The sequence below is a fragment of the Zeus faber genome (genome assembly GCF_960531495.2).
Source record: "Zeus faber genome assembly, chromosome: 1".
NCBI lineage: Eukaryota > Metazoa > Chordata > Actinopteri > Zeiformes > Zeidae > Zeus > Zeus faber.
The window spans coordinates 24,954,102-24,979,416 of NC_137193.1; the positions used below are offsets into that span (position 1 = coordinate 24,954,102).

The following is a 25,315-nucleotide window of genomic DNA, read 5'->3' on the forward strand; positions in this document are numbered from 1 at the left end:
GTTCCGTAAGAGTCGGCCAGACCGAAACAAATCCCAAGTCTGAAGTGAGAGAAGGTGAACGGGTGTTATCTACACGATTCCAGAGTTTTAGGCACATGGGGCCTTTTACTTTTGGCCTATGGCACATATGAGCTTTGCTGTGTTTGTGTGTGTGTGCGTGTGTGTGCGTGTGTGCGCGCGTGTGTGTGTGTGCGTATGTGTGCGTGTGTGTGTGTGTGCGTGTGTGTGTGTGTGTGTGTGTGTGTGTTCAGGGCATCAGCATGAGTTCCCAGCTTAGTTGAGACAAGGTGTGCTTCTCCTTCACACCTGGAGCTGACGTCACCTTTGGCATCGTCGTGTCTGGTTGAGCCGAAACCAACCAGAAGTTTGTTCGTCAGCGTCACCGGCACCACCACCATCGTCAAGATCTCCGTCTCAGACTCCAGACTCCCATTCGCACCATCGCCAGTTTCCACGACCTCCGCAGACATTATCACACTCACCGTCACTGTCATCGCAGTCACAGTTTGCTTCCGTTCCGGTCCCTGAAACTCACTGCACTCACATGGTTTTAGCAGCTAAAGAGCCCCTCAAGACGTCCCAAAAAAGGAAATGGGCCGCCCTGAAAGGGTCGCAATGTAAAAACTCGTCCTCAATGTTCTTCAACAAGCTAGCAGCTTCCGCCAAACCCGTAAAGTCTCTCTCCGCGCTCCGGGGGGCCGAGCAGGACCAGCACCGGACCAGTTTTAGACACATAGACGTTTTGGAGTCCATTTTCTTTCTTTTTTTTTTTCTTTGCCTCCGTCGCTCGTAGATTCCGTCTTTCCTCGCGCTCCCTTCCTCCGCTCCCCGACCGTCCTCCCCTCTGGTTCTGGGTGGATCAGGCGTACGTCTCCCCGATCTTGAGCGCCATCAGCTCCGAGTCCTCGGCGTGGCGGCCATTCAAGTGTTCGCTGTTGCAGTCGTGGTGGTACATGAAGGCCGGCTCTTCGGTGATGGAGGTGGCCGTGTAGGAGGTGGAGCGCAGAGAGCAGTGGTCCCGCCGCCGCTGGCCCCACTGGGTCTTGTACTGCATCCACTGCCTCTTCAGGGCTGACTGCACCTGGAACACACACGCACACGCACACACACACACACACACACACACACACACACACACACACACACACACACACACACACACACACACACACACACACACACACACACACACACACACACACACACACACACACACGGTTCGTAGGGACATGGAACATTTGAAAACAATATTGAGGCTATTTTATGAGGACATGAGATATATTGTGAGATTATCTATCCCAATGTCCTATTAATGTGGAAAATCTTCAAAATATTTAGCCTTTTCTGAAAGGCAATGAAGCTTTTGAGACATGATTTGGTATTGCTTAAAAATGTAAAATAAATGGTTTTCCCTTAACACACTTAGTGATTAAATACATTTTCTTTTATTTCTGTTTCGCAAATGACTGAATAAGCAAGACGGAGCTGGGCTCCTCTAACACCCCTCTGCCGGAGGGGTCTCTGAGAAATATTTATTTGCCTTCATCCTCTTATTTCTTAAGAGAACAAACACAATTTGTGCTCTCAGTCAAACAAAAGGAATCATTTCAAAAGAAGCCTGGGCGTTCAATGCAACTCATTTCCTGCACTCTCCAATTTCTCACCAGAGCATCTCATCATAGAAGACATAGAAGATGATTGTTTGATATTGAATTGTTCAATCTGTAGGGCTACAGTTAATCCAGATTTTATTTAGATTAGTGAATCTATATGCGTGTCTCTTGTGTTGACTATGCCATTTAAATAATTTGACATGTTTTTGCTCATTAATGTGTGTGAATGAATGTGTTTTTACAGTTTTGTTCATTATCTCATTTCAGTTTTTCATTTGCTTAATGTAGCCTGATGCCAATCCTTTTACACCCAAAGCTGTAGATAGAAATCTCAAAAGCGTTTATTTTTGTGAATGTAATAAAATATCCCGAATTGGTTTTCCTCATAGATTGAAAATATATCACCACAAAACACAGAAAAAGGTTTTTCGGTGGGACGGGAGCACAGCATCGTCACTTCCCCTGCCATTTGGCCTGAATGTGGAGTCTTTGATTGGATTAAATGATCTGTCGATCAGTCCAGTAGAGCAATTAAATGTATTAATTGCATTTTTTTTTTTTTTTTTAATAATTCATTGCCAAATGAACGTGTTAAATTGACAACCCTAAAAAGGAATTGCAGCGTCAGCCAATCATAACGTGAGTTGGAACTAAAGTATGACCTTGGAAAAGGAAAAGAATGTGGGATGCGAATGAACGTCTCAAAATAGAAGAACCAATTTAGAGTGTGTGATAATGATTCAACAACGCGTTGATAATCACAGGGTTCTGTAATTCCACAACAATGCCATGTTAATTAGTAAGGGTATATGAGGACGGCTGGCTTAAGGGATCCAATGACACAAATTACTGTATAACAGACATTAGAAGACACTAATTGTAGTAATAAGCCAAAATAGAGCGTCTTGCCTGATGTCACAAACACAACATGGAGGTATTTTGTCTCGCTGACCTAACTCCACAATGGCTCTATTGAAGGAACAAGGCAGGTCTGTGCAGTTTGGCCCTGAATTTACAAAAACATAAGTGAACCCAGCCCAGAAACCCATGTCCTGATTAAGGAGACAGAACGGGTCATTATTCGGGTGGGGCAAACAAACTCCCCAACTCCCGCTTCACAATTAGTGTGTGTCAGTTTACCCTTTATTTCCCAGCAACTGGATCCGGCCTTCAGACAGTTTGGCCTTCAGATCCAAACTGTTAATAGCAGGTGACGGGAATGCGATGTGCGCCGGGCGCACGTATACGCTACAAGCCGACAATTGACCCATTTTTTTATCTCTTTTTTTTCCTCATCCATTTAATAGATTTCCTATTTTGTGGTTGAATTGTTTTCTTTTTCTTTTTATGAAATGCAAATGTATGTCTCACGACCCGCTCCTGCCTGCTAAAAGCAATTTCACCTCAGGTAGTTGCCGAGGTGGATGAAGAATGACGTTTCTTTTTTTTTCCCCAACAAAGGCAGCAAAAGTCATTATGCTCCTGTTTGGAAAACATCACTGAATTTGCATGCAGATTTGTAAAGTGACTGGGAGTCTACAGTAATATGGCTGGGTTAGGGTTAAATTCCAGGTTCCAGAATCATTTAGATCTTTTTTTTTCCGACTTTATTTATTTATTTCAAATGTTTTAAATAAATGTATTTTTTCCAAGCAATGGCTACTTATGCTTTCGGCACAACAGCCCTCTATGGGTGAGAAAGATAAAAAATGGATGCTGATGTTAGGCCTGTTCTAGGGAAATTCGTGACTTGACAATAGACGAATGGAACTGGGACAAATTCAAAATACCTGCATAACTCTTTAGTATTTTTAGGGACAAAATGTTGAATTTGGATTACTTTTAGGGTAGCTTTGATTCATATTGAACATTGATTTCAATTTTGATCAGTAATAATTTTGACCGAATGACAGTGTTCATGATCACAACAGAGACCTACAGTAACTGTTAAGGCAGCTGTCATTTTAGTTAAATTTTAGTTGAATTCGTAATTCTGCGGGGAGTTTGACTGTTGGGGTTCAGAGAGAATACCGACCAGCTCTGACCGGGTCACACTCCTAGTTTCTACTGCGACCCTTGAACTGTGCATGAACAGATGCCATTTGAAGAGATGAAAAAAGGTCTGGAGAGCGAAAGTGAATTTTTAGCTGGAAACCAGGAAGTCATTTATAAGACATCTCAGTCCTCACCTGATACAACCCTGAGCTCTCGCAGCTTCTAACACACTCTTGGATGCAATGTGGAGAATCTTTACAACGCACAAAAATATTGATGTTTAAATTTCAAAACGCTGTGTTTGAATTGAACCAATTGCTGACAGACGTACTGTTAATTTGTCATTTCTTGAGGCACAAGGTCTGAAAAATATCAGTCTTAAATGTCAGGCATAACGGCATCAACAATGTAGTTTATTTTTCTGAGAATTGACATCTGCCAGACTGCAGGTTGGCTGTGAAAGGGCAAGTGCTGAGGGAAACCTAAAGTGCTCCAGCAAGAAAAATGGAATACGAGCAGAAATAATAGAATAAGGAAAGAAATATCAAATCACTGATAACAGGGTAACACTCTTTCAGAGGTGTAATAGATGTTGCAAAATGCTCCAAAGCATTGAAAGCAAATAAAAGTGTGAATAGTCCTTACCTCCCCATTGAAGAAGCAGAATATTGTGGCCACAAGCAAACCCTTGAAAAAGGGGCAGAAGAATCAACCAATTTAATATAATATTAAATGATAAACCTTACTGACAATGGCCCTACACTGATCCTAACTGATGGAGGCTGCCCATACAATGTTAATACAACGCAGTAGTACTAGAGGTAGAATTGAAATTAAGCCCACTCTGAGCGCTAAGTGCTTGGTATAGATCATTGGAGCTCTCACCTGGTAGTGCATGAGGATGTGCATGAAGTAGTCGTAGACCTCCCCCGCCAGCCGGTTCTCGGGCCTCCAGGGGAAGATGACGAACTGGATGCCCAGCAGCGGCACCAGGATCAGGGTGGCGCGCACCGCCTTCATGTACATGTTGGACTCAGCGCGGTGGGTATCCCGCAGCTTGGTCACCAGCACCCGCACGATGTTCAGCAGGAAGAACAGGTTCACCTCAAATAATCAAATCAAATGAATTAATTACAAATGAAGAGAGGGACCGATAAGAAAACTCTACTGCAGTGATTGCTGTCGCCAGTTCACCAGTTGTCCTTTCTTGGACCGCTTTTGGTAGGTACTAAACACTGCATACTGGGAACACTGACAAGACCTGCTGTTTTGGAGAGGCTTTGACCCAGTCGTCTAGTCATCACAATTTGGTCCTCGTCAAAGTCGCTCAGATCCTGACGCTTGCCCATTTTTCCTGCTTCCAACACATCAACTTCAAGAAGTGACTGTTCACTTGCTGCCTAATATATCCCACCCCTTGACAGGTGCCATTGGAATGAGATGATCAACGTTATTCACTTTGCCTGTCAGTGGTTTCAATATTGTGGCTGATCAGTGTGAAGTCTAATGTAGTGTATCTCCTAAAAACGCTGCTCTCGATACCATGACAATACAAAAATGGATTGCTAATTAATACATTAAGGGTAAAGAATGTATTGCGCCTTTTAAAAAGGGGGTCTCATACTGAATCAGGCTTTCCTTGGTAGGGGCTCTGGGTAAAAGGAATGGAGAAAATGTATAGATATTTTGGTGTGTGAGGCAGGGAATGATGAAAAGCAAATTTTAGATTTAAAGGAAAAGTACGGCCTTATTTTTCAATCTCGATTTTCGAGACTGTTCGTTGAACCTATTCTTTCAATACAGGATCAATCCCCATCACTCGGTTGACTCCCTATTATCGAAAAAATAAGGCTGAGGTTAAAAAGCACAGGAGTTTCCCTGTGAGAATCCACAACGTTGGCAGACTTACTAGAAGAGCTGCCATAATGGGTCCATGGACCACGTAGAGCAGATGGGTTTCCACACTCATCCAACAACTACGAGAGGATAGGAAAAAAAAAGGGAAAGTCAACAGTTTAGCCCGTCAGCTCCGTGTCCCGTCCAGCACACTCTCATGCACGTGTGTCAACACTCACTGTTTATTTGCAGTGCGTTTGGGAACATTACTCACTTGTCATCGAAATACTTCTTCCTCGCCACAGCGTGGATGGATGCTGGCACTAAGGGGAATCCTTGACAAGGAAAGATATGGGAGGTCTTGAGTGAGTTAGGCTTCAATCCCAGTGTTTTCAATGTCACACTTTGTTACATTTTTGTTGCAATAATGACACACTCATATGCAAATAACATTAAGAAAACACCAACGAGGAACTTTTGGAAAACAGCAACTTCAACAAGTTCGCTGAGCCTAGTCGTGCCTGACAACAACTCTACGTTGCCGACTTCCTTGAACACCCCGTCTTGTTTCGAAATCCCGTCTATAAACACGTTGGACGCCAGGTTTATTTTGGCTCGTTAGCTGTGGCCAAGGCATAAACACATGCATCGGGGCATGGTCCATTTTCAAAGAGCAATGACGCCCCCGCTGCACCTTGGCCACAGATGGAGCTCACACAGTGACTGGCTGCTTGTAGCCCTGCAGTCCACTCATTAGATACAAGCGGTGTAAAAACAGACCCAAATCATAAATAAGGCTCGGCATTTTATGTCAACAAACATTGAACGCAGCATTTTATTATTTGTAAATAACAAATTTGATGTTTTCTATAGTTTAGTCTCACAAGCACCAACTACAGGTGAGAGTCAAATGGCTTCATGTTAACCAAGGTCAACTCAATGAGTCACTCTGGCTTCCAAATATGGGTGTGCTCTTCATCTGATTGGCTGTTAGTATGAGCATATCTGATGACATCATAAGAATCAGAACAAATGGGGTCTAAAACGAACTGCAGTAGGGGGTGCTCTTCGAGAGAAGTACCCATTCATAAACGTTCCAAATTGCAAAATGCATGATGAGTGAAGTGAGAAATAAAGGTTGAAAACATTGATGTTTTCAACATCAGTCCCACTTTAAAGATCAGCCTTCCATCATTAATGGCAACAGAACATTCCCTGACACCGCCCACATCTAAGCTGCCCGTTCCTGGCGGCAACAAGGAGAAAAACAGGGGGAGTGGCCATTCACAAGCTCAAGGGTCCCATAAAAAGGGTTGATGTATGAGGACCAGACGCGAGTGGCTAAATCAGGGACCAGTGTATTGAATGTTGGCCACCTCCAGCAACAAGGTAAAAAAGCAACTCGGCTGTTTTTCCGGTACTTTTACGGTGTTGGAGGCATGGAGTGGAAAATGGCCCACAGTGATCACATTAAGGTCTTCACAGTTGGTGTGGTGCATAATACCTGAACCCCTCTTCTCGGGACAGTATGCCGCCACGCAGTTGGGGTTCATAGGTGAGATCTTTGCTGAACTTATGCACTTAAAGATGCAAAGACATGAGTCATGCACCATTTTCACATTCACTGATTAAAATGGCAACATGTTTGATGTAGATCACTTAAACCACATGCTATATGCACGGCAGGTCCTGGTTCACATAATATCCACATATTATTAGAGGCCAGTGATCCTGGATGTCGAGCAATTTCCTGGTCTAAGGTCTTTGTGTGTGTGTGTATGTGCATGTGAGGTCTATGTTGGTACAGCGCTGCCCTGTATGTGTGTGTGCGTGTGTGTGTGTGTGTGTTTGTGTGTGTGTGTGTGTGTGCGCACGCGCGTGCGGGCGTTGAGCACAATCAAACATGATGTGTAAAACTTGTGTACGTCATAATGGTAAACCTTGCGTCCGAGGTTGTGTTAAAAGTACCGCTGTGGCAAGAGCATGTCCTGATGGTGGTGCTTTTGTAATAACAATGAAGGTGAATAGAATATTTTTATGGAAAACAAAGTTTCTGTGCAGTCTCGACCAACTATTCGATCAGTGGACTATAATTCTGGTTCTCCTGACTCACCCCAGCCCAGCAGGTAGTACCAGTGCAAGTGCTGCTCCTCTGCGAACACGGCGACCACGATGAGCGTGTGCAGGTAAATGCCTTCGCACAGCATCCAGAAGTAGTTGCATCCCAGCATGTACATGTGGAAGAAATGCAACACCTTGCAGCCGACCTGCGGGGAGCCAGGAAACGGGACGTACGTCTGGTGTTAGCCATCTGCTATGCTGAGATTACTCTGGCTCCTTTAGAGTTTCACGTCCAAAGGAAAAAGTATGCAAAAAAAATGATAATATAGTATGATATAGTATATGTTGATACGACTTTTACAGTGATGCACTACCATCAATATCCAATTAGAGAAGGTTGTAAGATGAGACGCATGTGGTGGATAATTGCTTCCCCCCCACAACACCACTGCTAAAATGTGACCTTTTATCCTTCCAGGGGGATTTGTTATATATTGCCCCCTTGGAAGTAAAAAAAGAAAAAAATCATTGCACATGTTTAATTGTGCCTCTCTCCAATTTGTAATAATGAAAAACAGTCACAACCTGTCACTCCTACACTGCTTCCTACCACTGAATTCACAGCCATCATCATCTGTGTTGCACTTTTCATTCAAATATAGATTAATAAGTTTCCTTTCGCTCAGCGCTGAACAAATGAGCCTCACTGAAACACAGATGTTGTGAACAAAAAATAAATTGAGTGAGACCCTCCGGCTTTGGTTTGTTTTCAGACTCCCCGGTTCCTGGCCCTCGTGGAAGGGGACGTTTGGAGTCATAATTTAAGATACTGGCTTTGCTATTAGCTCTCAGCGTCCCTGGGGTTTTCTTACATGGATAAAAAGACATGTCAGTCATTCACCTCTAAACTTTTTGCCATATGTCTGAGCGTCCTAATCCTCCTCCGTCTCTTCGCCTTCTTTCTCTTTTTACAGTCCTCAAGTCAAAACTCAAGTGCACTAAGGAACAGTTTACTTATCTTGGAGCCCAAACCGCCCTCCCCACCTTGTTCAGGCTTTTGATGGTTTCAACATATGAATCGTCTTGATCGCGACGGGCCAAAGCCCTAACATCAGATATATTATTTTTCGGGCTACAAATCAAGGGGGACGCGGGATGTGCGCACACGTCTGGTGTCTTCGCTCTACTCCCCGGTTTGACCTGAGCCGCGGAGGTTTGGACGGTCACTCCCCCACGCCGCTGGCAGACGCTCCGTCTGTTGTGTTATTTATTTATTTATCTTTCCAGAAAATCTCTCCAAAACACCCCCAAAAAGTCACCCAGTGGCACCAGAGAACTTTAAGTTGCTCCTCAAAAGAGAGATGGGACAAGGGACATTTGGTGCTGCGGCCCAGTTCTACAAGTAACCTTCACGGTAAAGACTTGTCCCCTTTGGGCAGAAGACCATACTTCTAATTCTCTACAGAAGACCACCTTTATTACATCTTCAAACCTCTGGGCACTCCAGACCTTTTGTCTCTTTATCAGAGGCACACCGCCTCCTTCTTTTCCCTCCGTGGTGACTGATGCTGTTTTGACATCGAGCGTAGTAAAGCGCTCCTCGCACAAGCCGATGGGCTTGTGCGAGGAGCGCTTTACTACGCTCGATGTCAAAACAGCATCGGTTTCAAAACAAACACTTTGACAGACAGCGAGTGGGGAGGGGAAAAAGAAACCTGGAAAGGGAGCCAGGAGGAGAAGGAGAACACCGCATATATCTTCATATTGGTGCTGTGGGCCGCTCTTCCTTGACCGCTCCCCTGGATACGGTTGGACGGGGATAACTAAGTTTTGGGGGAATGTGACCGTACAATGGCAGCGGTCCGCAGCGAAGACATTTCGCCGTCTCATGGACTTTTCTCCGCCGGGATCCAAAATAAATCCAAACTGGGGATAATGTGATTTCCCCAATTGTGCGCCAACGTTTGTAATCCTCTTTCCTTGTTTCTTTCTGTCACTTTGGTTATCATCTGTTTGTTTTCATATCACACAATAGCACAGGTTTAGGAAAGGTTATTTAGCAGGCATTCTGCTTATCATTAGAAAGCATTTGGAAGCACCATGTTATAATATACTTAGACCTGGAGAAAGGGGATTAAAAAGAAATCCCTTTGTACTTCATTCCGAGTTAAACAATATAAATAAGAATCCTGGGAATATCTATCGGAAATAAATGCTATTTTTAGCTTTGAAGACTTCAAAATTAGGTTTTTGTGGGCTTTATTTCGGAAAAGTAACCCCCGAATTCAAGTTCGGTCCTGATGGCGAGGCATTCCTCCGAGACTGATTTATCGCCTTCACCTCGACGTACCTCGGCTTCCAAAGAATTCCTGTCTGAATATTCAGTGCGTTTCCAGCGGCAGCGTTTCAAATCTCCTGACAGGAGAATCTCGGGCTGCGAGCGCGGCGCCTGCTCCGAGCGCTGATCGAGTGTCAAGGTACCGCGCAGGGAGACAAGCTCGGGAAGCCGAGGTCGTGTCTGTCACACTGCTTATTTTAAGACATGAGGACATTGTTTTAAAGACATTAAGACACAACTGACATGAACATTTTCTGTGGTTATATCCCATGCACAGCAATTCCTGGTCTAGAGTTACTTTGGCTTCGGTTATCATGGGATCCAGATAAGTTAGCTTTTCATTTTACAAAAAAAACAAAAAAAAAAAAATGTTGAACGTCTTTGAAACTGAACTTGATTAAAACGTGTCTCATAAATGTAGATCCTACCTTCAAAACTAGGAATAAACAGATGGTGATACTGGGACTGGGTAATGGTGCAGTATCATATCACTACAGTATTAGTACAACTCGGACCCAACACCTACACTTGAATGGAATGATCCTGCTTATTACACGGCTACTTACTAAATTAAAGAATATGTTGAGAATATATCAACTTTGCCCTACATATGACTAACATATTTACTGTTATCAATGTGAAAAGAGGACATATCCACATTCCTATATTCATGTCTTCCATTGTATTTCCTATGAAGCGTGACCACGTTCGAGTATTCCACAGAGCCGTGGAGTAAGTGGTGATGGGTCTTAAAAATCAGGACTATTATAACAATGGAAAAGTTAGTTACTTTCAGTACCAGAGTGAATACTCAGTTACAAAACAAAAGATGAAGATGATCAGTGTTCTTACTGTACAGAAGCGTAATGACACATTTAAAACCTACCGGGTTCCGTCCCACCTCCTCAGGGTTGTTGACGACAGTGATGAGGTAGATGAGGGTGAGGGCAGAGTTGAGGACATAGGAGCAGAAGAGGTTTTTGTGCAGCGTGATGCGCTGGCAGCTCAGACTCCTGAAAAATGGAACAAATACAACCAAATAGAAAAATATTTTCTCATGCACTTACCAAATGTCCAGCTTAAGAAGTGAATTTATGCATCTAGGAAGAATAGAGAATGAATCCTGGAAGCTATTATTTATTTATAATAATAATAATAACAATAATAATAATAATAATTATTATTATTATTATTATTATTATTATTATTATTATTATAATTACTATTATTATTATTATTATCATTATTATTATTATTATTAATAATAATAATAATAATAATAATAATAATAATAATAACAATAATAATAATAATAATTATGGTAGTAATAGTAATAATAATATTATTGTTGTTATTATTGTTATAATGTATTATTGTTTATAAAAACAAAAAAATATAAAAATGTATAATAAAATACAATAGCAATTCTGACAGACAACAAAAAATATATATAAAAATGTACAATAAAATATTACAGCAATTCTGATAGACAACTCTTGGATTTTATTAAAAATTATCTTTATTTATTTTGCGTAGTTTGAGGTTGGGTGTCTGGCCTCTACACAGGCATGCTTACTGAGCTATAAATGTTGGAGTGATGAGCTCCCTGTTGAATATAAGAGTAGAGCCCAACAGGTGGATGCAGGGGAGGTGGAGGGAGCGCAGCAAAGCAGGTGGAGCAAGAGGGAAAACTTTTCAGCGAAGAAAAATCCATCTACAGCATCTACGTGCATCATCTGAAACCTGAGACCTTTCTGCCATTGATGCCGTAAACAGCCTGAAAAAAACAGTGGAAACTTCTTCTGGCTTCTATCAGCGTAATGAGCTTGTCAGATTCACCTCAGCTCTCTGTGTGAGATGGACTGATTAGGACTGAAATGATCTAATTCCAGACATGGCGTCCGCACTCGTTCCTAGAGTTCTATCAAGAATAAAACTTGGACCAAACAGGGCCACATTCTGAACTGTGAAAGATCAGCGAAATGCCAAATGAGTCATTTGATGATGCCTTAAGTCAACTGCTGTTTGGAAAATCTGATGAAGATCTCAGCAAACCTGTGGTGCTATAACGCTATAATATGTGAATTTGATATCGTTCACACACACACACGCACGCACACACCACAAATGAGCAGTCCCGTTTTTCCCAGGGGTTAATGCAAGAACAATTACATTTTTTTTTTTGGGGTAGTGGGGTGAACTTGAGACTTAAGTGAAAAGGAGGATATAATATAATGGATGAATTGAACGGCCTGTGTGCTAAACATGATGTGAACTTTATGAGCGGTGAAATAGCTGCTTGTATGGTTTAAATAGTTGAAAGAGTGTTTGAAGAGCAAATTACGTCAGGGAAATTTTGGTTGGAGCTTTTCCTTTATTATTTTTTTTCATTGAACCAAGGGAAACTCAGAATTTTGTTGGAGATACAATATTTAATACAAAATTATACAAATACAGCATGTTCCCTGCTGGAAATAAGTGGTTTATTCTTCTCTTCATTCAACTTTGTAAATGAATGGGATTTGTTCCTTAAGACAAAGGATAATTTTTTTTCATGGAATTTGGGCAATTTGATGCAGAAGTTTACTGGAGAATAGGTACACAATAACAAATTAATCCTGCCTGATTTTGTTTATCAGAGATTTGAGTGTGAATAAACATCCATTTTGAGGAGGGTTGCCTCCATTTTTTAAATCTAATTTATATTTAATTTATATTTCAACAAAACTAGATTTTGAATACCATTGGTAATGAGGGATGTCAACGTGAATAAAATACATCCAAGGAAAAAACCCGGCAAAACAATTTTAATGTGGAGCGGTTTTTGCTGCTTGTGTATAATACTATTTTATATTAACTTCAAGTGTAGTAGCCCATTTGTGATCTTAGTTCTTCTCTTTCATTTAACACTTCTTTGATTTTAACGATGAATACCTGAGCCTTCACTCTGAAGACACAGTCTCACAGTGTTGATTCAACGTGGTGGATGATCCATTATATATCGATACATGATTCATTCTTTCATTTCTCGGGTTTTATTCTTCTCATAAAGCTCCTTGGTGGTTCCTTTGTTGTTTTCCAATGATTTTTAATACTTTAGAACTAACCGGTCCAAAGCTGTTAAACGGGATCTCAGCGACGCCGGTGTGAAATCCGAAGAGGGCTCCATGAATCAAATAAATTTATTAAAACCATGTTTTATTTTATGAAGCTTAAACAGCCACGATCATTTGAAGCTTCTTTTATGAAGCCTCCCTATGGCAACAGTGCTATGTAGTGACTTTTACGATCGGTCTTTTTTAGGTTGTAGTTGTTTTTTGTGGGAAAACCTGACCATATTGAAGGTGAGCCATCGCATACCCGAGTGAACTTCACATCTGGAGCTGATAACACTACATTAAGACTTTGGCATTTTGGGAGATTGCGGCTATAAATAAGCGACACCGCTAATAAAAACAATATTATTTTGAGATTGCAAAGGTTAATGTATTGAGATCTTAATTTGCTTACGGTCTGCACTCTAAGTTGATTGGTGCAGATGCGGAAATATGCAGCAAAGATGCATTATGGAATTTGCAGGGATGCACCTGCACTGAATGTCTAGATGTCTCTAAGTGTAGATTTATGGACAGGTATGAGGCTTCAAGCGTGTTGCAGTTCCTAACAAGGTCAACGCACCCATCACTTATTCAAGACGCCCAATTTCACCATTAAAGCGTTCTCCCCGCGCCTGCCAAAGCAGCAACTCTCCCAGATCCGTTCTAGTGCATAAAGTTTGAGCTTTCCCCCGAAGGTTTTTCCAGCGCAACAGAGAAAATCTTTGTTCTATCAAAGATCATGGTGATTAAATGGTTTTCCCAGAGATGCTCGAAAGATAAATTTACAACACAGCAACAACTTCAGAGTAAATTAGTAAATTGAAATTGTTTTCTTTTTGATTCAAGCAAAATTTGCTGAACACCACCTTTTTTCCCCCTAATTCACTTAGATGATTCAAATGCCCTTAAATTGAAATCTGGCAACGGTTTAACTACTAAATGGAGACTTTTTTCCTCCAGGACTGAGCCAGGGGCTGGGGATGAGGCTGTAATGAGCAAGGCACTCAGGTGAACATGTCAGTAATGAGAGTGCCGTCCCAAACACTTTCCTCAATATGTCCGACTTCATGCCTCTTAAGTTTTAAACTCCGAAATATCCATGAAATGTAATGCTACACGAGCAGTTTCACCACAAACTAAGTCAGCATGAAATTAAAGGCACATATAAACCTGGATTAAGCCTTCAGTGACAATTAAGTCGTGTTTAAATGGCCGCTTTGCTAAGCCTGCTTTACACAACTTTTTTTTTTTGTGAAGAAATAACTATTTCTTCCAAAACAATTACTGATTATATAAAATCGACACAAATTTAAATATGTACATTCCAAAGTAAAGAATTTTTTTTTAAGTGACTGCTGGTTAGCCATCATGGCGCATTGTGGGAAGGGAAATCCAAATCCGAAGCGCCCTCCAGATGGACGTACTTAAAACGCTTAGACAGGTCCAATTCAGGATTCCTGCTTCCTCAGTCTCCTGGGGAAAATGCAATAAAGCCTAAATATCTCTGTCCATACCTTCTTGATTTTGTTAAAATGCAACTAAAAAGGCAAAATCCAAATTGAGATGGCTTGAAGTACATTGAAGTCTTCCGTGGAGTTAAATCTCCCCTATGTTGTTAGGTTTAATTATTCTAGAAGTCATTCAATCTTTTCATAATTGTTTCCAAATATTTAATACTTAGGTAAAAATCGTGTTATACAATACTTGAAATCTTAATCTTAAATACGTAAATAGAATAAAGACATTTTTAGGTTGACTTGCTTTTAAACGTGTCTAGTTGAATCTTGTAAGAAACAGTTGTAACAAGGTTTATTATGAATATTATTTAATGCTTTTGTTATTAATAACAAACATGACATTTTTATATATTATATAATCTCTAAATAATATAATATCTAAATCTTTCAAATAATACTTTAAATATAAACAAATAAAAAAATATTATACATACTGTCTATTTAATATTCATTATATCATATTTTTGTTACTTTACTTGCTTTGGTGCTTGCTGATATTTCCTTGAATGTGCCAGAAGAGGGGCACCTTGGAACACATCCTCAGTTGTTGCCCTTCTTTCTTTTCTTTAAAAGGTGTTGGGGTAAGGGCGGTACCGCTGCCGCCATGATCAAGTCTTAAGTTCTTTGGAGCACACAATCAGTACAGCAATTCAAAACGGCATGCCCCAAAACACTCCATCACCTTCATTTGAGGTGGTGAGGAGGCACGACATCAGCCTAGCTCCTTGGGAGGGCTTCTAGCCACCACATGGGATTGGCAGCTCCAAGTCAACCGAGGAAGGCAGTTCAAGTTCCCAGAGAATATCGCAACCACTACACTCTGCCCAGATGTTGTGTTAACATTGGAGTCCCGCTGGACGTTACTTTCCCCTGGGAAGACCAGATTGAAGAAGCCAACGAACGCAAAAGGACTTAAAAGCGCAGATCTTGTTACAGAGTTCTGGAGCAATGGCTGGAGAGCCCGCTGTGGGCCAGTCGAAGTTGGGTGCTGGGGCTTTGCTGGCCATTCATTACAGCAAACTCTCAAACTCCTTGGAGTGAAAGGACTGCAGTGCAGAAGAGCCACCAAGGACATTCTGGAGGTTGCTGAAAAGGCCTCAGGGGCTTTGGATCCGGAGGGGGGATCCGTGGAGCAATGCGTCACTTGGACACAAGTCGGCGGCTGATCACCCCCGGCTGGGTCGCCCAGGCGAGGGCGTCAGATGATTAAAAACCCAAACACCCCATGAAACCAGTTCTTTCATCACTGAAGACATGTCAAAGTAGCACCGGAAGGTGTTTTCTAGATCGAGCTGTTATGTATTTGTTATTTGTTATGTGTGTACAATGTGTCTTCTGAATAAACAGGACAAACAATAGACGAATCAGAGCAATGATCTGCGAGACGGAACCATTACCTGAAGTAGAAGAAGATGGCCAGCGAGATGAGCAGCGAGGCGACGGACAGAGTGTGACCCACGACCGCCATGTAGTAGAGGATGAACGCCGACTGCAGAGAGACGGAGAGAGAGAGAAACAAAACAAGCGGGGCTTGGTGCCAACAGATCACACCACACGGGAGCATGACATCGCAATTACAAACTCCACTCAAATTCATGTTCACCTTGGAGACTGCTTGAAATGTTTTTAATTCAATTTTATTTTGCCGGTGTTTTGAAATGAGCACTTCAATCAAGAGTTTCTCAGCAGTGATTAAAAACAGTTGTCAACACTGGCTATAAATTTGGAAAATAATTATATCCAAATGACTGAATATCAACTTGAATAGATGGTTAAAGTGGCAAAGACCATCAGACCATCCTCACTGTAAGTCCCAGAATTATATTTGAAGAGTTTGAAATGTTTAAATACTTTTTTTTCCACCATCCCATTTTTTTCTCAAAAGCACTAATTCACTTCTTGTGCGTGCATGATCATTGCATTTTTGCCGGGAAATGAGGACCCCGACACCAACAATGGAAACGGCCTGCAGTGTAGAGGAGCACATGCATAACGCAGTTAACCTGGTTCCACTCGTCTGTCTCAGGGTCTTTACAGTCCCTATCACGAGAGGGACGGGGAGCATTTGATTTGAACCCCTCCAACACCTTCAGCCAATCAGATTCATGTTACACGTGACGCTATCACAAAGCGATGAGCGGCAAAACAACAATGAAAATAGGATTCTTGTTCGGGAACATCTTCTTCGTCTCCAACGGGGCAGGCTGATAAATAAAGCTCTTTCCGTATCCAGCCGGAAGAACAAGGAAAACGTATTTGCCTCTAATAGAATCCAACACTGCACACTTTTGTTGGTGTTTTATTGCTCCGGAGGTTTGTCGGTGACGCAGCTCCGCACTGCGTCACTGACTAACCCCCCTCCTAGAACAACGGCAGCCTCCGTTTGGTCCGTCACACGGCTGAACGAGGACCAAGCCCAGACCACGCACTGTACGCAGAAGGTCTGGCTCTCACGAGGCTATAACGCGGATACATTCAATGGCTGTTTCTTATAGGGTGCCACCTAAATAAAGTATCAAAACAATCCTTCCAGATTACCACTTAAAATGTACACGATGCTCTATAGATTTTGAAAATAGTAATCCGTTCTTGTATCCTTTCATATAATGCTGTATGTGCAAGGATTCTTTTGAAGCTCTGATTCTTCACTTTCAAATGATGTGGAAAAAAAAAAAGTCAAAGGGTACCAAATGTTCCTAAAACCACGGTGGGTCATTGAGTAATCTAAAACAACTGCCGCTTAGAAAAACACAACTTTCCAACCATGGCACAAAAAAAAACCCAAATGACATATATATATTATATGATGTGATATAAGAACCAAATGGATGAAGCCAGACTTTAAAGTTCAGTATAAGTTTCCCATTTCCACATTAATACTGGCTCTTCCACTTTTAATTTTTGAGCCGAACATTTGAATTCTGTACTGGGGGACTGAAGTGGGTATTTTTTCTAAATAGAGCTTTTTTATTAATAACAATTTTTTGTGGGCAGCTAAAATGATTAGGACAAAGAAAAATCTCCGGTCTTTTTCCTGCCGACGGCTAAACATAGTTGAGAACAGCGTGACAGACGATAAGTCTTTGGTTCGCAGGGAGTCTGTTTGTTTTCCTTTGGCTCCAAATCAAGCGCAGTCCAAATCGAATACAGAGTGAACGGGCACATTTATTTCTGTCCAGATTTAAGAACAAGTCAGGTTGGTGTGTGACGGTTTTTAAAACAGCTCTAGTGCGTCTACATGGCTCGGTTCACAGGCGCCTCTGCCAGCGTGGAGTGCAACCGACAGATATAGGGAGCGGTTAATTAGTGCCTCGCTGGCGGTCTGGATCACAAGCTCAAAGACTCCCCGGCGGCCCTCCCACCTGGCCCCGCCTCGTCGGAGGAGGAGAGAGATATCTTCCTCCTCCTCGTCCTCCTCTTCCTACCCCTGTCACGCCTCACCTTTAGCTTCTCCTTGGTGTTGGCGTTGCACAGTGTGTAGTTGGACCAAGTCCTGTTGGTGTCAGGATGTCGAAACCACTGCCCGTTCTCCTCGCAATACTTGGTGGCCTTTTCTGAAAATCAAATGGATTAAAGGGGTAGAGTACAAAAAAATATCAAGCGTGACACATTGACACCCCCCGAGACAGACGGAGGGGCGTGGTTAAGCCGTGGTCTGCAGACGCCGGCACAGGCTGCTCCCCCGCGGCGGCACACCCGCTTTGGTTCAGGGAAATCGCTGGCCAAGCGACGCTGATTGCCTTGACTCGGGGCAGGAAGTTTCCCTTAAGTGTGTTTTGTCATTTCGGTGTAGCGGCGTGTGCGGGAAGTCGCAAGACGCAGAAGCCCGAGCGCGGGCAAGGAAGCAAGGGAAGCGAGGGAAGCGAGAGACGAAGCGGCCGGCCGTTTATTTATGATTTCCCTTTTCTATGTTTGACCCGCGAGCCTTTGTTTAGATTATTTTAAGCCTTTGTTAAAATAAACACACGCCAATCGGCACTCTTTTAAGCTGCAGGTGACTGTTACCTCGTACATTCAGTACCCCACCATGACCAACAAGCCACATCCACTTTCTCCAGTTGCATTTCCCTGATGAATAATCTATCTATCTATCTATCTATCTATCTATCTATCTATCTATCTATCTATCTATCTATCTATCTATCTATCTATCTATCTATCTGTCTATCTATCTATAGAATTTATCATAAAATCATCTGCTAAATGACGTAATGTAGATTGAGCAATGATGCATTTCATGGCACTCTGTTTAACATGGGCAAATCAATACAACTTACTGAACGTATAAATAACATCAATACTCCCAGGATATTGTTCGTTAACCCATGGCAGAATTGAATGTACTAGTGTTGCAAACCACTCTGATCGTGAGCTGCAGCCTCATAATAGTTATTACTTTCGGTATTCCCCACTCAACAATCGCCTCGAAGGTGTTTGGCTCCACAGCCGAGCACCTGCAATCCATCTCTCTCTCACATTGGAGATGGTGAGTTTAAATCCAGGCCTGTCCCTTCTGAATCCCAAAAAACAGCCAAGAATATAAGGCATACTTTCCAGTGGAACGTTCCGCCATCGTGAATAACTTCAGCTTGACTGAGCCCACGGCCCCAATAAAAGAACTGATCCAATCGCTACAGAAACACATGCGTCTGTTTTTATTTTAAAAGCGTCTTTCCATTTTGCAGGAGCACAGTGTACATTAAACATTAAAGAATGATTTGGAGCCAATACTGTTTGGCGCTGACCTGTGGGGTCAAAATCCATGAAGAAACTTGGGCAGTTCTGTGAGGCATAGGTTCCCACTGGGGTGTCGTCCCAGCACAGCCAGCCGTCCCAGTTACGACTGCAGTGCTGCCCTACAGGAACAACAGCACACCCCAAAAAAATCATCAGAAATTCACTCAGAACTTTGTATTGGTGTCAACTGTAGAGGAGATAATTTCAAGACTGTTGAGATCATTTCTACTGTAGAGGAGATCTTTTCTGGAAGTCTTTTCAGTAGAAATCTTTAAATACCTGTTTTGTTGTAGGGTTGATCTCGGTTCATTTTCTCAAAGCACTTGTATTGGCCGTCCAGGATCTTCCTCCTGGTGATCTCCTCTTCCTCGGATCGGATCATGGGACTGAGCCTGGCCTCCACGGTGGGCTCCGACTCTGTGGCCTCCAACAGCTGGCTGCTGGGCTTCTGAGGGCAACATTATGCATTTGTGTAATAGACAAATGGGCGAATATATTTTTTAACATCTATATCAATATTCAGGGTGTCAAAAACTGTCAAAAACCAGTTCCCTGGGTTTCACTTGAAAACACATCTAACGTTAATCCAAACCACTCCCTAGCTTTAGCCCTTGTACGCCTGCTTGTAGAATTCACGAGAATTCACAACACAAATATTTACTGTGGGCGTCCATGTTCTCCCGAAAAGAGGCAACTGTATCAAAAACAAGAGGTCTAGAGAAGGCACGTAGATGAAGCACACTGCCAGTTGGAAGAGCACACTGGAAGAAACTAGCCCATTGTTGTGCGCAAATATTATATGTGTTACGGTGACAATGATTTGAAAACACCACTCGGGTGGTGGGTGGCGGGTGGTACTGCCACAAACCCCGTGTTGAGGTTTGAGCATTTCACGGCTGTAGCAGAGCAGCCTTGAAAGGAACGTTACCTCACTGCTTATTTATTTTGTGTTCTGCAACTTGTTTATGGTGAAAATTATGTATGATAAAGATAATTTTCTCTTTCTTTTCTCATCATATGGTCATAATAATTATAATATAACTGAAAGGACTGCTTCTAATTGAAAAATCTTTCCTTCGGGTAAAATTTGAGCAAAAGAAGAAAATTCTCTCTTTTGATTGCTTGGTCAGTTGGTGGGTTAGTTGTTTAATTGACCCCCTCTACACAACACGAAATCAGTCCAATTTGGGCCCAATCTCAAAGACGAGGATCACAGAAGACAATTGTTCGTGAACAAAAATGGTTCTTAGGCAGTTGGTTCTTATGACATCAGATCTAAAATGTGAGACTTAAAAAATAAACTTCAACAACTACTTATAATATAATCCATTCAGAGCTCCCTCCATGCTCTGTGTTGTAAAAATGTAGTCTATGCAATACTCACATGAAACAGTTGCATGAAGCAATGTGCAGTAATTGTCACTTTGACCACTGCTATGTCAGTAGAGATAGATTTTTATTCAGCCTCAATCTGTTGCTTGGAGGCCTAAGTAGTGGTGCTGTCTCCAGAATTATAATTAAAGGAAATCTGTCATTCTCTTTCATTGCTTTTGTTACGAGAATTTTGAGCCCTAAAAACGGGGTCATGGGACAAAAGATGTTGCAACCCCTTACTGTATTATAACCCCTTTTGTATTACAATCAAAGCTCCAGAGTGAGACCATTTAGTCACATTTCGAGACCATTTTTGGAGACAGTGCTACTACATTCTTTAACTAGGAGCTCCAGCGCGACTTGCAAATATGCAGACCGTTTTTTCTTTTTTTTTCTTTAAATCATCTTCGTATATCATGTGAAACTCTTGGAGGGAGCGAGAATTGATGCAAGGCCGGCTCTTCTTATAGGCTTATGGGCACGAAAGGGAGAAATCGGGGGGCAATTTGCGCACATGTGTCCCTCTCCGCCGGTGCCATTGATGCGGGCGCCAGCGATAGGGTGCCCGCGGTCGGCGCACCAGAACGGTGTGTTTTTATTTTATTTTACGTCTCCTTATAGAACCAAACAAGTGTTTATGGAACGGTACTGAACCAAACCCGTGTAATTTTGACACTTTCTCCATGACTCCCTTACATAGAGGGTTAGGCTTCATGATTTGGTCATTTCATTCTGCTCCCACGCTCTTTATCCTTTGTCATGAGATTTTAAAAAGCGGCTCCAAAAAACATGGAAAAGAAAAAAACACATCTAATTAACGGACTGTTTTAACCCAACCTCCTCGCTGCCCCCCGGTGAGACCCGGTGCGCTGTCCGTGGTGTGTGCTGCTGGCAGAGCTCGGAATACTTCTAGAGTCTGGACGGAGCCTCGTCCAGAACGCGTTTGTTTCTTGTTTTTTTTTATAAAACCTTTTTTTTTTTTTTTAATTGTATGAGCATAAAGCTGTCCCTTCACCTGCTCAGCTGGCAGATAAAAAAAATAGAGCGCACAGAGTGACATAAGGACAAAGCTCATTCACATTCACAAAGAGGATTTATGTGAACGTTTGCGCACAACATCTTTATAAAAAATAAATTTCTGCTGAAACACTGTATATTATTTTGGAATCTTAATTTTCAGATTCTAACATAATCTCTTTATAGCATTCGATTATCGAACCATCGTTTTACAGCCCTAGTGTGTGTGTGTGTGTGTGTGTGTGTGTGTGTGTGTGTGTGTGTGTGTGTGTGTGTGTGTGTGTGTGTGTGTGTGACAGAGAGAGAGATGAAGTACCTTATGTTTACATTTGTTAATCTATTATTTGGTGTCTGTGTTTAAAAAAGCACTATTTATTTTGATGATATTCTCTGTTAAAGCGCTACTTTTCTTTGTGACTTTTTCCTTTAAAATAAAACAGCACATTGTTTGTATGTATTCTTTCTGTAAATTGTGTATGGATTATCAAAAAGCGTTTTATATTTTCAGTCGGAAGCAGCAGCGCTACTAGTGGAAAAAGCTAGTCAGGAGCCCTGACAATAGAAGGTACGTGCACCACCTTACCTTCACCCTCTCCTGTGTGTTGGCCATGCACAGCGTGTAGTTGGTCAAAGTGCTGTTGCTCTCAGGATGGCGAAACCACTGGCCGTTCTTCTCACAATACTTTGTCACTGTTTCTGGAATGAAAAAATAATATGGAGCGGACATTCCCCATTTAGGCCCGTAAATGATTCATCCCCCAGAGCAAATGAATGTTTTACACTCCAGGGCTCCTTAAATAAAGTCAACAGAGATTTGGAAGTGAATAGATCTATTATGAGAGGTTAACGATGCATGAGCCGACCCCAGCACCCACCGAGAGACTGTTATTTAAAAAAATAAATAAAATGAACTGCTCACCTGCTGGGTCAAAATCCATGAAGAAATCGGGGCAGCTCTTGGAGGCATAGCTTCCTGCCGGGGTGTCGTCCCAGCACAGCCAGCCGTCCCAGGTACGGCCGCAGTAAAACCCTAAAGCATCAGTGACACATCACAATAAGTACTGGTGGTGGTAGCGTCCCATTCCAAAAACCACGTGTTGACTGCAGGTAGTGCTAATAAGGAACTGGAACCTGGTTGATTATAGGGAGGATCTTGCTTCATTTTCTCCAGGCATTTGTAACGGCCCTCCAGGATTCGCGTACTGGAGACGCCCCCATCCTTTGAGTCCAGGGTGGTGGGGTCTAGCTCCATGTCCTCTGCCGTCTGTGGAATTTGTTTGTCAAGTCAATATTATACCATGAACACATATTCAGATCATACATACATACATGTATAATAACTGATATTAGATTGGATAATATTGGATAATATTAATGCTAGTGCTTCTCTCAATGGATCCAGCGCAAAACAATTCACTCAGCACACAATTAAGAATCATTGAGTCACGGAACAGGAAGTCTCATGTTAAAGAATTAAAGTGGAAATCCATCAGATCGTCTGTGTTGGGTGGATTACATTATGAGCCCCAGAATTCCATTGAAAACCAACAGTTGTTTTTTTTCCACATCCGCTCACTTTTCTTTTCCTGAAATGCCTCCTCATCATTTCCTTCACTGACGACAATGAGACATAATAAACGGCATAATATAAATAAACGGAATGGCTGTTTATTGAAAAGTGGCGGCTTTCAATATTGGATTTTTTTTTTTAACTAAATAAACTTATGGATTCCAACTTTAACATGACATATATGATCTTATGATATGTTCATTTACTCTTGAAATTACAAAATGAACTTCTGTGAGAAGGAAAATCCCAGACAGTCCCAAACACAACAACAACAACAACAACAAAAACAACATAAATTACTGAACAATTTGTTTACCACAGAAAAACAACCCATCTCCAATTACCTTTAATTTGTCCTTGGGGATTACTTGACAGATGGACTGGGTTTTATAAATGGAGGGGCTCAGGGTCCAATTACCCCATTCATCACAATATTTTGTCACTTTACCTGAAAAAGAAATGTTGAAGGTAATTGCTCCTGATGTAATTCCGGGTGCTGACTAATGGTGGCTTGACACTTATAGAACCCATCAGTCAGATAATGAAGGGTGGACACGGCGATACAGAGTGCTCTGGAGAGTGGACACTAGTGTCAATAGCTTCACACAACATGATTTGGACTCGTTATAATGACGGTGAGTCAAAACACATTGTTTTTTACTTCTTTTCTTCTCCATTGAGGTATAATGCAACCTTGGAGAGACACTACGTCACATAACACTTATCGTTCTTTCAACTACAGCACACCATTTTCTCGGCTGTGGCTTTGCGGGAAAGACGTCGACACTGTCCAGACATCGAACCATGAGCAGTTCGAGCTTCGAGTTTTAGCTTGAAGAGTGATGGAATGTTCCCTCCAAGTCGAGACTTTATACAGTATATCCCCCGCTTAGAGAGAAAGCGAGGCTTTGGGTTAAAGACCGCATGGAGATCAATGACTTGGCTAAAGGGTGAGATCGCATTATTCGTGTCCGTCAGCACCCCAACCCAGCTGCTGCCTCTTTCCCTCCTCTGCCAACTCATCCACCGTCCAGGCGTCTCTCTCTCTCGGGCGTCTGTCTCTCTCTCTCTCTCTCTCTCTCTCTCTCTCTCTCACTCTCGCTCTCTCTCTCTCTCTCCCAAAAACCTTGTAGCACCGGGATAATCTTCCCCCAACTGAAGAAACATGAAGGGGCTCTCTACAGGCTCCCTGGTGTATCCCTCTGCAAAAAACATTCCTCATAGTCTCCTTAGTCTTCCTCGTCTCCTCATCCATCTCATCTTCTTTAATCCCCTGGCCCTCTCTCTCTCCCTCTCTCTCTCCCTCTCTCTCTCTCTAGCCGTACTTTTTCATCGTCTGGCGTCTCGTCATGCTGCCTCTCTCTCTCTCAGTCACTCTTCATGTTGCATCTCCTCAATCAGTGGCGTAATGACCTAGATCTACTCAACTGGACTTTTTGGAGGATTTGTCACGGCTCATCGTGTAATAGCTGTAACAACCGAAAGAATCAGAACCAGAACAGCCAAAGTACGGCGTATTTTAAAGGGGAATGTTGGACGCCTTTCAGTTTAATGTACAAAATGGCACAAGAGCGTTATAAATTATTACACTTTTATTGTGACAATATGTGACTAATGGCATTATCACAAGACACAAAGGAAAGGTCCAGTAGAAAGTAGAAAGGGTGGAGGCTCCTTGGCTCATTATAAAAGTATTAGTAATAGAATTCATAATTTTCACCTTACTCTATCAATGAGATATGATTTTAAAATAAATTCTCACAAAGAAAAGTGGATCGGGGAGCATAGAAAAGCAAAGCTGGCCTTGATTTACGAGTCGATCTTGTTGTCTTGGTTTCGTGATGGTTTTGATGTGAGAAATCCAAAACCTTCTTACCAGCCAGGTCTAGATCAGGGTAGTCTGGGCAGGTCAGGGTCAAATAGCTCCTGGCCGGCGTCTCTTCCCAACACAAGAGTCCGTCCCACATGCGGCTGCAAAAAGCGCCTGGGAAAAGGGGGAACAGGAGTCAGAAGTCAACATGTAAAGACATTTTAGGTTCCATTGACCCAAATACAAGGTCGTAACACTCCCAATCTTTTTAAAACAAGAACAACGGAAGCAGTTGATTCCCGAGCGCCGGCCGGAGCGACAAAGGTCAGAGAGGCAGCGAATATAGTCT

General features: G+C 42.2%; 1 protein-coding gene across 1 annotated transcript; it reads right to left on the reverse strand.

The window, feature by feature from the left end:
- calcr (calcitonin receptor) lies at positions 1-25,055 on the reverse strand. The gene is made up of 16 exons (XM_080010233.1): positions 25,033-25,055; positions 23,501-23,604; positions 22,718-22,850; positions 22,506-22,616; positions 22,170-22,282; positions 19,475-19,643; positions 19,204-19,314; positions 17,900-18,012; positions 15,856-15,947; positions 10,730-10,856; positions 7,558-7,711; positions 5,719-5,779; positions 5,518-5,584; positions 4,494-4,712; positions 4,254-4,295; positions 1-1,081 (listed from the first exon to the last, which is right to left on the reverse strand). Exons 3-16 carry the CDS (start codon positions 22,836-22,838, stop codon positions 860-862), a joined length of 1,722 nt encoding a protein of 573 aa, XP_079866359.1. The 5' UTR covers positions 22,839-22,850; positions 23,501-23,604; positions 25,033-25,055; the 3' UTR covers positions 1-859.
- Positions 25,056-25,315: the final 260 nt, after the last annotated feature.

What these genes read in the sequence shown, in the direction of transcription:
- calcr (XM_080010233.1), bottom strand. Translation starts at nt 22,838, where the DNA reads ATGGAGCTAGACCCCACCACCCTGGACTCAAAGGATGGGGGCGTCTCC. An exon ending in GTACTACCTGCTGGGCTGGG is followed by an intron (nt 5,780 to 7,557) that starts GTGAGTCAGGAG and finishes TTCCTTGTCAAG; the next exon opens with GATTCCCCTTAGTGCCAGCA. An exon ending in TCTGCTTCTTCAATGGGGAG is followed by an intron (nt 1,082 to 4,253) that starts GTAAGGACTATT and finishes TGTGTGTTCCAG; the next exon opens with GTGCAGTCAGCCCTGAAGAG.